The sequence below is a fragment of the Triturus cristatus genome, chromosome 7, assembly GCF_964204655.1.
Source record: "Triturus cristatus chromosome 7, aTriCri1.1, whole genome shotgun sequence".
Taxonomy (NCBI): Eukaryota; Metazoa; Chordata; class Amphibia; order Caudata; family Salamandridae; genus Triturus; species Triturus cristatus.
This window is the reverse complement of record NC_140590.1, coordinates 1,723,180,028-1,723,194,790: the sequence shown is the minus strand read 5'-3', so window position 1 is coordinate 1,723,194,790 and position 14,763 is coordinate 1,723,180,028. Positions and strand designations below refer to the sequence as shown.

The window sequence follows — 14,763 nt, the reverse complement described above, 5'->3', positions numbered from 1 at the left end:
ACCCTGCTCCAGTGGGAACGGTCCAACCATAATTGCCAAACCAGGTCTTCCCTGAACCGGAACACATGCAACACAGTAATGCTTTCACCCTGGTTAGGGCTCATCAGCCAAGTATAGCTTGGTTCCAGTGACACAGTGCACATCTCGGCATACCTGCCACATAGCGAATCATGTCTTTGATGGTGACACACTAAAATAAAGCAAAACCAAAGGAAATGATGGACAGAGTGTTGAACATTGCAAGCACTCACCCCCAGTCAACTGATCTGGGTTTAATCCATCACCGTTCTTTAGCCCACTCTGCCACCCCAGATCAGACAGTTCAGACATGGCCATATGCAAATCAGTCTGACCCTGTGCCTCATGTGAACAGTCCAGCCCTAACTGCCAAGCCATGTCTTCCCTGGACCGGAAACAAGCTTCCTAGGACCGTAGAAGTGGTTTCTGAGGTGAGGATGGACACACTAAAATATACAAAAAGGGGATGGATGCTATGCTTGAATTAATTTCAGTAATTACTTGGGCCCCATCCCAGTCCATTATTATTTTGCTCACCCTGCCACCTCAATTTGGACCCAGCTATATGCAAATCAGTCTTGACCCTGTTCCCAAGGGAACAGAACATCCCAAACTGACAAGCCAGGTTCTCCCTGAACGGAAATGCAAGCAATGCAGAACGGTTTGCACCCGGTTGGCACCCTAGTCAGGACTGATCAGTCAGGTATAGCTTGGTTCCTGTGTCACAATGTGCACTGAGTCAGTGAAGGAGATTTCCTATAGGCAGTTATAGCATCAAGGGGAACCTTAACAGACAAGTATTGTAAATTACACCTTGCCAGATGGAGTATGTATGGTAATAACACTTCTATTTGACAATTAGATGGATCAAAGTTCTTTTGTATACACCAAAGCCAAAATATATTTAGAAGCATTGGATTTTGTAGTGGAAGGGTGCTTGAACTCTCTTAAGAACTCTCTTAAGATGTCCAAACAGTCTTGTGGTAGGGTTAGATGACCATACTGTAGGAATTCAGGAGCCAAGTGGTCAACCGTAGTGATGGAAGACTGGGGTGAAGGATCTGTCCTCCGAACTTGTATAGGAGGTCCTGACTGCACGGCACACACTTGTTTGGGTTATGGAGAGTTGAAGAGGATCCCTGAACCACCATTGAGAAACCCATTCTGGTGCTATCAATAACATTCTGGTCTTGGATTTGTACAGTTTTATCAAGACTGCCAGAATAAGTGTGATCTGAAGAAAAGTGTAAAAAGCTGTCCTTGATAGCCGATTAAAAGACATTCTCTTTCAATCCTGCTTGGTTAAATTCAAGAAGAATCTTGGCATTTTTTGTTTTCTACACTTGCAAATAAGTCTATGTGGGTGAAAGGAAACCCCATTTTTGAAAAATGTCCTCTAATACTTCATCATTTAGGACCCAGTCATGGTTGCCTTGAATAGTACGACTGAGGGAGTTTTCCTCCACATTTTGAACACCTGAAAAGTGTACTGCTGTAATTCTAAGGTTCCTTTCTATTAGCCATTTCCATATGGCCTGAGATTCGAAGGAGAGAGGTCGGGAGTTTTTTCTTCAGGTAATACATTGTGTTTGTATTGTCCGTCTGATTCAACAAGGAGTTCATTTTTATCACAGTAAGAAACTACTTTAGCAGTAGTTAAACCGCTCTCAATTCTAAGAGGTTGATATGCTATGATGTTTCTTTGTCCTACAAGAAACTTTGAGTTTGCAAATGGTTCATGTGAGTACCCCATCATTTGAGAGAGGCATCTGTGACGAGAGTCTGAACTGGGAGATCTTGATGAAAAGGAGTCCCCACCATAAAAATTCTTGACTTGGTCCACCATGTGGGAGACTATATTGCAGACTGTAACAAAGTTAATTTCGGTTCCCAGTTGTTGGAGTGTGGCATGAGGAACTAGAAATATACAAGATGCCATTGATCCTAGAAGAGATGATATCTTTTTTACAGTAGGATGATGAGTTGTCAATAGATTGAGACACTTCAGATGGACAGATGAGTCTCCCCACAAAAGGACACACTTTTGTTGGTTCTGGATCCAGATTAGCTCTCAGATCATTTTTTTTAACCAGGTAGCTCGCTGATATCCTTATATTGACTTGTTGACCTAGATTTGAGAAAGGGTCAAGACACATTTAGAAATGTTTTCAAGTGGTTTCTGAAGTGAGGATGGACTCTTCATTAGACAGTCGCCCTGGTAAGGGTAGACAAAAACAATTGTTTCCATAGATATGCTGCAATTACAGCCATGCATTTCGAAAGAGTCCTCGGAGCCGACTTTATACCAAATGTTAGGATACTGTATTTGAGATGCTTGGAGCCTACAATGAACTGCAGAAATTGTCGATGTTTCTTTCCCAACAGTATATGGAAGTAGGCACCTGGAAGATCTATAGCACACATGTAGTCCCCTTGATGTAGTTGGTGATTGATTTTATGTAGTGCAAGCATCCCTATATTTTCTCTTCGTATAAATCTGTTTGGTATTTTTAAATCTAAAATGGGTTTGAACTCTTCTTTTGGTCCTTTTTCCTGAACCAGAAAGTACCAGTAACAAATTCTTAATCTGTTTTGACAAATTGGAACTTCCTCTACAGCATTTTTCTGCATCAATATGTTGACCTCCTTTAGCAAACGTTGTAGCTAGTAAAGCAATGTTAGGGCTGGTGATATTGAGCGAAGAGGGGGCTTGATATATAGAGAATACAGAAACAGCTAGCAGTGCGGTGAGCAGCATATCTTACCTCAGTTGTGCTGATTGAGCGAAGAGCTGGTTTTTAAGATACATTGGGTCCTTTTTTATTCCGATATTGTTGTTTTTATTTGTGTCGTTTTCAGGCAGTCTCCGTGTTATGTCCTTGGTCTGCCTCGGGAGTTAGTGCCGATTGAGCAGAGGGACATAGCTCCTCCTACCCCCTACCCCCCCTGCGCAGCACTCACTTCCAGTGAGGTGAGGGGCAAGCCTTCGATTTCCGACACTATAATTGTAGCATGCTGGGCTGGATGCGCAGTGGATGTCTCCGGCGCGCCAAAGACAAGCCCGTCTGCGCCCGTCCCCGTACGGCTGGGACCAGGGGCCACCCACCCTGCCCATTTTAAGATCGAATTAGCCACCTTACAGCTAGAACTCAAATCCATGGTCCCGACATACCAGTCAGGTCATGTATTAGACCCCATTTTCTCAAACTATCAAGAGCTAGTGGTTGAACCCCTATTCCTTGGTCTGACCACCCTTCTATATCCCACTAGCCACACATCCCCACCCACCGAGAATAGGTCCCATTTTCCCTCGCAGAAAATGGACCAGATTCAATAATGAGAGCTTCACTCGCGCCTTACAGCAAAATCTACCACTAGTGGGAAATTAGATCTATATGGCCAACTAAGCAGTGGATAAGTGAATCACAGAAGCACTGGATGTAGTTGCAACGTGGACCACTAAGACCCCACAGAGATTGTGCAAATCAGCACCGTGGTATAATGAAGAGCTCAGAATTGCTAAACAAGGCTGCAAATGCCTTGAGTGCAAATGGAGGACAGATTTCTCAAAAAGATAATAAGGATGCTTATAAGTTAGCACAAAAAAAGTATCACTCTCTGATTAAAAAAAGGCGCACCACCTATTATAAGGAGAAAATAGAAATGCCAGAAAACTCCTCTACGGAACTATTTGCTACCCTCAAAGATATAGCCTCTCTAGAGAGAACACTGATTCCGCCTACCAGCTCACCTGGGCTGTGCAATCGGATCGCTGACTTCTTTCTATCCAGAGTATCCAAAATATACAACTCCTTCCCTGATGAGGCCCGAAACGTTCCCTATCACACAGCCCGAGAGACTTATTGAGCCAAGCATTAACCCTCTCCTGGAATTTCTGACCCCCTCATTGACAGATCTGAAAGGGGTGGGCCTAAGTATTAAATCTGGCTCACCAATTGATCCAGCAATGCCGAGCAGAATAAAGAAGGGGTTAGACGTGATACTACCCTACGTACAGCAACTGCTGAAACTATCCTTTCAATGTGGGTTGGTCCAGAGGAACTGGAAACAAGCGATTGTTCTGCCTCTGAAGAAAAAACCCTGAGCTTTTGGAAAATCTCCATCCCATCTCATTACTCCCCTACTTCTCCAAAAAAGCAGAGAAGGTGGTGAACAAGCAATTAGTGGCCCACATTAATCAGCACAATCTTTTCCACCCCACGCAATTGGGTTTTAGAGCCACATATTCTACAGCACTTCTTTTCGCCACAGAGTTGCTGCGTAGGCGCGTGGATGCTGGTCAGTTGGCAGCCTTGGTCCTACTGGACCTAAGTGCAGCCTTTGACACGGTATCCCACAAACTGCTCCTACAGTGACTACTGTCAGGCGGGCTTGATGGAGAAGCATTAAAGTGGATGAGTTCTATTTTACAGGACCGCAGCTTCCTCATATATCAAAAATCTTGCCACTCTAACAAGGGGTCCCACAGGGCTCAATTCTTAGCCGAACCCTTTTTAATCTATAGATCGGCCCCCTGGCAGATATTGTGGAAAAACACAAGATCACTATAGTGTCATATGCGGATGACACACAGCTTGTTGTCGGCCTAGCCCAGAACTTAAACGAGCCAGCAACCCAGTTCTCCTCCTGCTTAAAAGACCTAGCTTCATGGATGTTAAACAATTGCCTGAAACTGAATGGCAGTAAAACTGAGGTTATGGTCATAGGGAAATTCCCCTCCATCTGGTGTTCGGCTTGGTGGCCCCAGAGGTTGGGGCCCGTACCCACTCCTAAAGAAGAAGTAAAAAATCTAGGAATGTGGCTCGATTTGAAACTATCCTTTCAGACCCAAACAAGGAAGGTTGCAGGGAGATGTTTTCGTATCCTTAAAATGCCAGGAAAACCCTAGTCCACACTCTTGTTACATCGCAACTGGACTATGGAAATGTCCTCTATTTAGGAGCAACAAAAGGAAGCCTCCAGCGGTGGCAACGCATTCAGAATACGGCAGCGCGCCTAGTTCTTAATCTACCCAAGAGAGCTTTCTCAACAAAAGCCCTTGATACCCTTCACTAGCTACCATTTCAGGGGCGTAACACAGGCCCCCGCAGCCCCCACAGTGTGGGGGGCCCCCAAGCTCCAGGGGGCCCCCTCAGCACAGCACTCGGGCAGCAAAGCTCCTGTTTGAGCCCGGAGGGGGCCCCTCCACGCGTCTTGCAGGGAGGCCCCCTCGAGTTTTGTTACGCCAGTGTACCGTTTGCAAAATAAATATTTTTAAAGCCTTGTGTTTCTGTCACCGGAGTCTACAGGGAAAAGGACCCAGCTACCTGCACGATCTTCTGACCCCTTACAATCCTACTCGTCCTCTAAGATCGACAGGAGCGCATCTGCTCAAAGTTCCAAAAATGAAAAGGGCGAGGATGGGTGCATGCTCATTTGGCTATTTGGCAGTCAAAAATTGGAACACACTACTGCCTTTGTTGCGTGCAGAAACATCTGAAAGTGTGTTCCGAAGAGGCTTGAAAACCTGGCTTTACTAGATGTGAGCTACGCCTACCTGCCCTACCTTGCATGTAGTTGTTTTTGTAGCACGGGGACACACCAGTCGGTGTAGCCTGGCGCTTTATAAATGATTATTATTATTATATATGTATTCTGAACAATATTTAAGACCCATTTATCTTTGGTTATTTTCAGACACTCTTTAAAATAATTGCTTATGCTTCCTCTTACCTGAGTAGACAAAGAAGGAGGAAGAGGGAAGTCATTTCGTTGCGGGGGGTTTCCTGCAGATGTAGACTGTTATTATTGCTGGCCTCCCCTCCCTCTGAAAGACTTTCTATGAGAGTATGCTTGCCTTGGTTATTGCTGTTGTTGCTGCAAACAATGAGGAGTTTGAACCCTCCAAGGGAAGTAGCTGCTGAGCTTCTGGTTTCAGGCTAGTCAACCTAAGCCAGAAGCTGCACGTAGTGGAAATGCCATGACAGTACCCATGTGCTGCTAGATCAGAAGTATCGGCTACTGCCCCAGTGATTTCATTTTATTCTAGCATTACCTCATTAAGGGCTTCTTGGGAGTCCTGCCTGTCTTCCTTGGGCAGTTTTTCAGACCACTTTGGAGAGAATCCCAACGTGAATGATCATACCTTCCCAAGTGAGCTGCTGCACTTGCCGCCTTCCTTATGGTTGCAGATGTCCGTCACATTTTTCAAGCCATGGAGCCCATCATTTTGCTCTTTTTATGTGGTGGAATGGTAGAAGTAGGAGCAATCATGTGAGATTTTGTAGCTGCAGCTACAATCAAAGAATCTGGAGTAGGGTCTTGTCTTAGTAAAAGAGGGTCTGGATCCAGTGGTTCGTACTTAAAAGCCTAAAAGGAACAGGCCTTCTAGATGCTGCCATCAGGAATAACTGCTTAGCAGGCTCCAGAGGACCTGGACCTAAACTTGTAAAGGTCTTCAAGAGGTCTTTTGATGTAGAATCTCACAAAAGACTGAAGTCGGTGGTGGTGGACATTGTGATAATCAATTATCCACCACTATAAATAGTATATCATTAAATGTGGAGAGATCCTCGACTAGAGAGACTCTTGTTGCTAGGGTTGGATAGTAATTCCTTATAGAAGACCGTGAGTTGGTTGTCCGAAAGGCGAATGTCTCCTACGATGAGAGTAAACACTTGCCGATCTTCTGTCTGATCTTCTTAAGTGAGAAGAGGAAAACCTTGCTCTAGATGCTCTTCTACATCTAGGCCTAGATCTTGAGCAAGTATGATGACTTCTTCTAGGAGAATCTTGGAGGAGGTGTTTGCCTGGCTGGTGGTGGAAGAGGAGTAGAATCAGAATCTCCCAACAATCTGAGAAATTATACTGGACCAGGAGAAAGCGAGATGAAACAGACTGTTTCAGGTGCATTTCTAGAAGGCGAATAGGTTTGAGAGTAATCAGAATCATCCCCTAGGGTAACTATAAATTGCAGCCCACCATGCACAGTTTTTTCATCAACAATTTCACTGTAAATGTTGCAGTGAAATTATCCCTGATGTAATAGAAGATGTAATGAGTGATGTAATATGTGGGGTAATTAATAGTTCATGGCAAGGGCGTGATTTATAGTTACCTTAGGGCACAAGTTATAGTTACTTGAGACAACTATAACTATAACTGCTGAATTGCTATGGTTTTGTGTGTGTAAAATCTGAACCTAACTATAATGTCCCTATAACCTTTATTTTTTTCAGGGAATTACTAAGGTTTCTTCAATTTTATTTCCTAACTTTAATGTCCCTGCAACCTTTGTTTTTTTCAGTGAATTTTTATGTTTTTTAAAATGCTATTTCCTAACTATAATGTCCCTGCAACCTGGGTGTGTGAAGGGGTGTGTGAGTGGGTGTGTGAGTGATTGTATGGGTGGGTGTGTGAGTATTTGTGTGGGTATGTGAGTGGGTGTGTGAGTGGTTGTGTTGGTGGCCAAGTTGGTGTGTGAGAGTGTGAGTGTGTGAATAGGGGTGTAGATCAGTGAGTGAGTGTATGTTTCATTTTTAATTGGGTTCCGGGTCTGGGATCTACCAGAATCCAGGAGGATCTGGGAAAGATCTGCAGATCCTCGTGTGCTAAAAAAGGGTGTTTGGACAATATCTTGCCCATAAGGGGTCCCTCACAGACCACTCCATTAGTCCCATGGTGTCAGAGTACCTCTGCCTTAACGCCTTCCATCACTTTTTAACTTTATTTTCTCCACTGGGAACCAAGTCCTGATTAACAAAATGGTGGCCACAACTTTCCTCTCAGGTTGCGGCCAGCCAATCATGGCATTCCTGTTGGAGCGAGGATTCACGAATCCAAGGAGGATCTGCAGGGGATACGTGTCCCTAAATATACAAATTTGGATTTCAGCTAATATCTTGAGAACTACTGAACAGAATTACACCAAAAGATAAAAAGGATTCTTTCTGGACCAAGAGATACCTTACTGCCAAATTTGGTGTAATTCCATCAAGCAGTTCAATCTGTAGGCGTGTCTAAACTCTCTACGGAAATGTACATGGGAAAACCAGTTTTTTTGACCCCCCCCCATTTTCTCACTCACTGCTTGACTGATCCCCCCGAAATTTTCCATGCACAACTCGAATTATCGGCACACTTTTTGTGGAAAGTTTCATGAAGATTAATCAAATGGCACCAAAGATTTAGGCAAGTCATAAAAAGCTTTTCCTATGGAAACATGGTCCTAACTATAACTACCTACTGACCACCGCCCATAGGATATCTATCTATCTATCTATCTATCTATCTATCTATCTATCTATCTATCTATCTATCTATCTATCTATCTATCTATCTATCTATCTATCTATCTATCTATCTATCTAGGAAACAGCCTTTACTACGCAACCGTTCCAACACTTGTCATTACATCGCATGCTGTTTCAATGAAAAAGGTGTTCAGCAGTGGGTAGAAGGTGTTGGATTTAACACCTGTAGATATATATAGATATATATATATAGATATGTATATAGATATATAGATATATTAACTACTGGGTATATATATATATATATATATATATATATATATATATACATATATAGGCATATTATTAAAAGTACTCTGGGACACTTGCGCTTGGGTAAGACTTATCAATGCTTAGGACTATTGATGAGGATCCACTGGAAGAGGCCTGAAGCAATCACAGTATGGTATCACATTACCATTGCTTATAAATCATCTATTAATATTGTGTTCTAAATATCATTTACAAAAATATCTCTCCTTTGGAGTTAATAATAGAAAATCTACACCCAATAGAACGATATCTTTGGAAACTGTATATAGGCTATGATAACCTGACAGACAATCAAAATTGCTTTGTCTTCTCCCTAGCTGCTAACTGTATTTTCTACATTTTTACAAGGAAAGGTCGCGAACGACACTGGTGCCAAAGGCATTGAATTTCGACTCATTTTTTAAGTGTCTTTAGGCTTGTGGAAGGCGTGGTAAAGGTTGACGGTGCCAGTACCAGCGTTAAGGTCAAGACCAAAGATGCCAAAGTTAAAATGGCACCACATGAAGGCAGAGGTGCCCTTGCGATAGACTCATTGGAGGCCGAATTGGACATCCTATATAAAGGGACCAAGAAGATAGCTAGCTCCACTTTCTCGAAGGCTCAATTTCAGAGGCAGAACTCTAAGGAAGCTCTGCTTACGCTTTAATATAGGCACTGGTTCTGACAAGGACGATGAGGGATCCTTTTCCCTCTCGCGTGTCTCACCATGATGCCAAGAAGAGCGGTGTTCTATTTATGTTTTTGTTTCCTCTAAGAGGAAGGAAACCTAGTTCTGGGACAAGTCCTTGACTTCGAGAGCAATTTTGATTTTCCTGTCGGTGAGGCCACAAACATTGTAGTCTCTGTCAAGGAGGACGCCAGGGTGCTTAAGCTTGGCAGGGATCATCATCCTGCTATGGACACACAAGCATGAGGATCTGTAACCATCATAAGCAGTGACATGTGACACAGGGCTCAAAGCTTGAGAATTGGGCAATAGCATGCTTCAAAATTTGAAGAAAAAAATTAAAAATCATTCACAAAAACTGAGACCGGTTTTCAGCATCTCCGGTCCGGTGACTGTGGAAACACAGATAGAAGGATCTGTCGTCACCGGTCCAAGCATGTCACTTCCAGCGAGGCCACAAGCCTCATTTAGTGACATTGTACAGCTCCTCCTGGTGCCAGTTTCCAAATGGAAAAGAGGAAAATACAGACTGGAAGTAAATACTCTATGGGGCAAAATATGCATTAGAGGTGCCTAATAACAACATGTACCAATGACTGGGGTTTTGAATATCCCTGCATAGGAGCTGCCTTGTGCTCCTTTCATGACGTTATTCTCACGTGCACCTATGAGGTGTTGGAATTGGACAAGCCATCAAACTAAGGTCTGCGGGTGGCAATCAGTTTGCCTAAGTGCTTGTTGCAGGGTCCTCGCAGCACCTGCACTAGAGTAGGTGCCAAGCACAGACAGCAGCATGTTTTCTGAATTATTTTTCTTCTTTTAATTTCTTTTTCTTTTTTTTTTTAAATCTTTTTATTCCGTTTTTTAATTTTTTGAAGATCAGCACAAACTCATAAAGCATATTTATACAGTGAGGTTACATCCAAATTTCTTAGTGGTCCAAGCATCATACAGGAAATAGGCCTTCAGTCCTCCAGCTCCCATAACCAATCGAATAAAAACACATACAATACTATACAATAATACTTCCCCACCACAATATAATCCGGGAGTTAAGTTTAAACCAGGCACTGCAATATAACGTACATACAGCGACTACCAGAGTTTTAAAGCGATTGGGCTAGAATCCCTCTGGGTTTTTCCTCCAGTCCAACTCAACTTATAGGCCTGCGTTATTTAGTTTCCTATGGGTCCTTCCACCTTGCTAGAGAAGCCCAGATGTGCCGTCCCTACAGTCTCGCCTTTTTACCCTTCCTCTCATAGATAGCTCTTTCCATAATAAACAATGAGAGTAATCGCAAAAACCACTGCTGAAACGTAGGGTGTAAACGGGTCAAGCCAGGCGGAAGCAATACTTATCCGCACAACAGCCATGGCCAGAAAAATAAATTGATAAGCCGGGTCTTGTAGTTCGCTACTGCTAACTCCGAGCAGAATCAGAGCAGGAGTTAGTGTAACTTTCAGCCCTAATGACACATCTAAGAATGTCATGATAGATTCTAACAGATGTTCAAGGCTTGAGCAGGATACGAACATATGTACAAGGTCCGCAGCCGGTGCACCACACAGCGGGCAGGTAGTCCCTGCTGACCCGCCCCACTGTGCCATTCTCGCCGGGGTATAGTAAAGTGCAAAGATAGTCTTAGAATGCTGCGCTTGAATCCCGGCCGAGCAGAGAACCGTCTGGCCTAATTCTAGAGAATCAAAAAACCTCTCTGGTTCGACACCCACCCGTTCCAACCATTTCCCAGCATGTTGAGCCAGATCATCTTGCTTCAGTACAACTAATTCGGCATACAATAGTCTAATAACACCCTTCGTGCTGCCTCTGATAATATATATTGCTTTGATTCTGTTAAAACAAACAAACAAATGATGGACGGAATGCTGACAATGCAGACATTCTCCCCCAGTCAAGAGATCTGGGTTAAATCCATCGTTCTTTTGCCCACTACACCACCCCAGTTTAGACATGGCCATATGCAAATCAGTCTTGACCCTGTGCCTCATGGGAACAGTCCAGCCCGAACTGCCAAGCCATGTCTTCCCTGGCTGAAGACGGCTGAAATGCCAGAAACCGGTCCTAGGAAGCTTGTTTCCGGTCCAGGGAAGGCATGGCTTGTCGGTTCGGGCTGGACTGTTCCCATGAGGCACAGGGTCAGACTGATTTGCATATGGCCATGTCTGGACTGGGGTGGCAGAGTGGGCTAAAGAACGGTGATGGATCAAACCCAGATCTGTTGACTGGGTGTGAGTGTTTGATTGGTTCTGATGCTCCGTCCATCACCACCCCCTTTTGTACCGCTTTGTTCGCCATAAGTTGGCAGGGTATGCTCAGACGTGAGTCCCTTGCTCACTTTGCCACTGGATTCAAGCAAGCCTGGCTGAAGACGGCTGAAATGCCAGAAACCGGTCCTAGGAAGCTTGTTTCCGGTCCAGGGAAGTCATGGCTTGTCGGTTCGGGCTGGACTGTTCCCATGAGGCACAGGGTCAGACTGATTTGCATATGGCCATGTCTGAACTGGGGTGGCAGAGTGGGCTAAAGAACGGTGATGGATCAAACCCAGATCTGTTGACTGGGTGTGAGTGTTTGATTGGTTCTGATGCTCCGTCCATCACCACCCCCTTTGGTACCGCTTTGTTCGCCATAAGTTGGCAGGGTATGCTCAGACGTGAGTCCCTTGCTCACTTTGCCACTGGATTCAAGCAAGCCTGGCTGAAGACGGCTGAAATGCCAGAAACCGGTCCTAGGAAGCTTGTTTCCGGTCCAGGGAAGGCATGGCTTGTCGGTTCGGGCTGGACTGTTCCCATGAGGCACAGGGTCAGACTGATTTGCATATGGTCATGTCTGAACTGGGGTGGCAGAGTGGGCTAAAGAACGGTGATGGATCAAACCCAAATCTGTTGACTGGGTGTGAGTGTTTGATTGGTTCTGATGCTCCGTCCATCACCACCCCCTTTTGTACCGCTTTGTTCGCCATAAGTTGGCAGAGTATGCTCAGACGTGAGTCCCTTGCTCACTTTGCCACTGGATTCAAGCAAGCCTGGCTGAAGATGGCTGAAATGCCAGAAACCGGTCCTAGGAAGCTTGTTGGCAGGGTATGCTCAGACGTGAGTCCCTTGCTCACTTTGCCACTGGATTCAAGCAAGCCTGGCTGAAGACGGCTGAAATGCCAGAAACCGGTCCTAGGAAGCTTGTTTCCGGTCCAGGGAAGGCATGGCTTGTCGGTTCGGGCTGGACTGTTCCCATGAGGCACAGGGTCAGACTGATTTGCATATGGCCATGTCTGAACTGGGGTGGCAGAGTGGGCTAAAGAACGGTGATGGATCAAACCCAGATCTGTTGACTGGGTGTGAGTGTTTGATTGGTTCTGATGCTCCATCCATCACCACCCCCTTTTGTACAGCTTTGTTCGCCATAAGTTGGCAGGGTATGCTCAGACGTGAGTCCCTTGCTCACTTTGCCACTGGATTCAAGCAAGCCTGGCTGAAGACGGCTGAAATGCCAGAAACCGGTCCTAGGAAGCTTGTTTCCGGTCCAGGGAAGGCATGGCTTGTCGGTTCGGGCTGGACTGTTCCCATGAGGCACAGGGTCAGACTGATTTGCATATGGCCATGTCTGAACTGGGGTGGCAGAGTGGGCTAAAGAACGGTGATGGATCAAACCCAGATCTGTTGACTGGGTGTGAGTGTTTGATTGGTTCTGATGCTCCGTCCATCACCACCCCCTTTTGTACCGCTTTGTTCGCCATAAGTTGGCAGGGTATGCTCAGACGTGAGTCCCTTGCTCACTTTGCCACTGGATTCAAGCAAGCCTGGCTGAAGACGGCTGAAATGCCAGAAACCGGTCCTAGGAAGCTTGTTTCCGGTCCAGGGAAGGCATGGCTTGTCGGTTCGGGCTGGACTGTTCCCATGAGGCAGAGGGTCAGACTGATTTGCATATGGCAATGTCTGAACTGGGGTGGCAGAGTGGGCTAAAGAACGGTGATGGATCAAACCCAGATCTGTTGACTGGGTGTGAGTGTTTGATTGGTTCTGATGCTCCGTCCATCACCACCCCCTTTTGTACCGCTTTGATTCTGTTAAATCCATTAAGCCCCCCCACCTTCTTACAAAAAAACTGTGCAACTGTAAAAATTTGAAAAAATTACATCTATCCACTCCAAACTCCGACTGAATAGCCCCAAACTGGCGGAAGCCATCGTTCTGTATTAAATCCCCGAGCTTCCGAACCCCCCTTTCTGACCAGTCTGTCATGATCTCATCCGAAAAGATTTCAGGAAGCATTGGGTTTTTATGAAGCTGGGTGTAGTAATTAATCCTCCCCAAACCAGTCTTTTTTTTCAGTGCAGCCCAGATTTTAAAGGCGGCCGCAAGAGTCTTACATTTTGTCCTTCTTTTAATTTCTATAGCAAATGCCTGCAATAAGATGACCATCACACCAGCTTTGCACAGCCAGTCTGTTGGCTTTGCCAATGCTTGTTTATTGCGAATTTGCGTATTTTCATTCAGGGCCCCATTATCGTATCTAGGGGTGCCAGTTGCGCACTGCGAGCCTTTATTTTCAGCAGTTCTGTTTTTTTTGTGGAAGTTTTGATGATAGTAGGCAGTGATGCTGTCCATGGGGTGTGTGTTTTCGGGGCGCCCCTGATTTTGCATGTGGTAGATGTTTGTTTGGGGGGGGGGGAGTGTTTCTTGCCTAACTGCTGATACCTTGCAGCTCGGATTGCTGTTTAAAGCTCAATCTTTCAGAATATTTACGGTTTTTTTTGGTTTTATTATGCAAGTGGAGTTTTGAGTGTGTAGAAGTTGGAGTATTGAACCCCCCTTCATCAGTTCTCTTTGTTTTATCCTTTGCATTAGCCCTGCTGGTAGAGCGGACCTGTCGAGAAAAGTGCCTGACAGCATCACACAGTGGGTGGCCGATGTGCCCTGCAACTCGGACTCCAGCGGATTCGGCGCCCTGGACGAGCCCAAGAGTTTTACCGTGTTCCAGGACTTCTTCGTTGACCTCACCATGGGCGCCACCTTGATCCGAGGAGAAGACGCTATTCTCAAGGCCACGGCCTTTAACTACCAGACGAAATGTGCACATGTAAGTTTCTCCCGGCAGGCTGTGCAAGGCAGGAAAGGATTCCTCCCTCAGAGCATTTTACAAGCTAAACCTCGAGGGGCTGTTCTTTTTAATCCCCATCTCTTAGGTCGCGCTGACGCTGGCACCTTCCAAAGATTACACAGCACAACTCATCAGTGCCGGCAAAGAGTGTATCTGTCAAAACGAGAGGCTCACAGTTACCTTATCCGTCAGCCCTCTGACCCTTGGTAGGTTTCTACCCTTTTGCCCTCTCTGCCCCAGGTCACCAAGCTGGTCGTCTCCTTCTGCTTTAGATGGAGGGTTGCCTCGCTGTTAGGAATCCAGAGGGCTTGCGGGCGAAAGATGGGCCCCCGGCGACTTCTTGCGCCGAGGGCACGTGTGACACAGTGGCCCACACGGCATTGCAGGGCTCAGGCTGC

The 14,763-nt window shown here is 45.4% G+C and overlaps 1 protein-coding gene across 4 annotated transcripts in view; it reads left to right on the top strand.

Annotated features, from left to right (window-relative positions):
• Positions 1–14,763, top strand: part of LOC146812898 (ovostatin-like) — a 388,701-nt gene that overhangs the window by 236,711 nt on the left and 137,227 nt on the right. For all 4 annotated transcript variants that reach the window (XM_085619969.1, XM_085619967.1, XM_085619968.1 and 1 more), the window contains exons 19-20: positions 14,113–14,344; positions 14,451–14,571. In XM_085619969.1, coding sequence (XP_085476095.1) covers positions 14,113–14,344; positions 14,451–14,571 — 353 coding nt within the window. The remainder of the gene's footprint in view (positions 1–14,112; positions 14,345–14,450; positions 14,572–14,763) is intronic.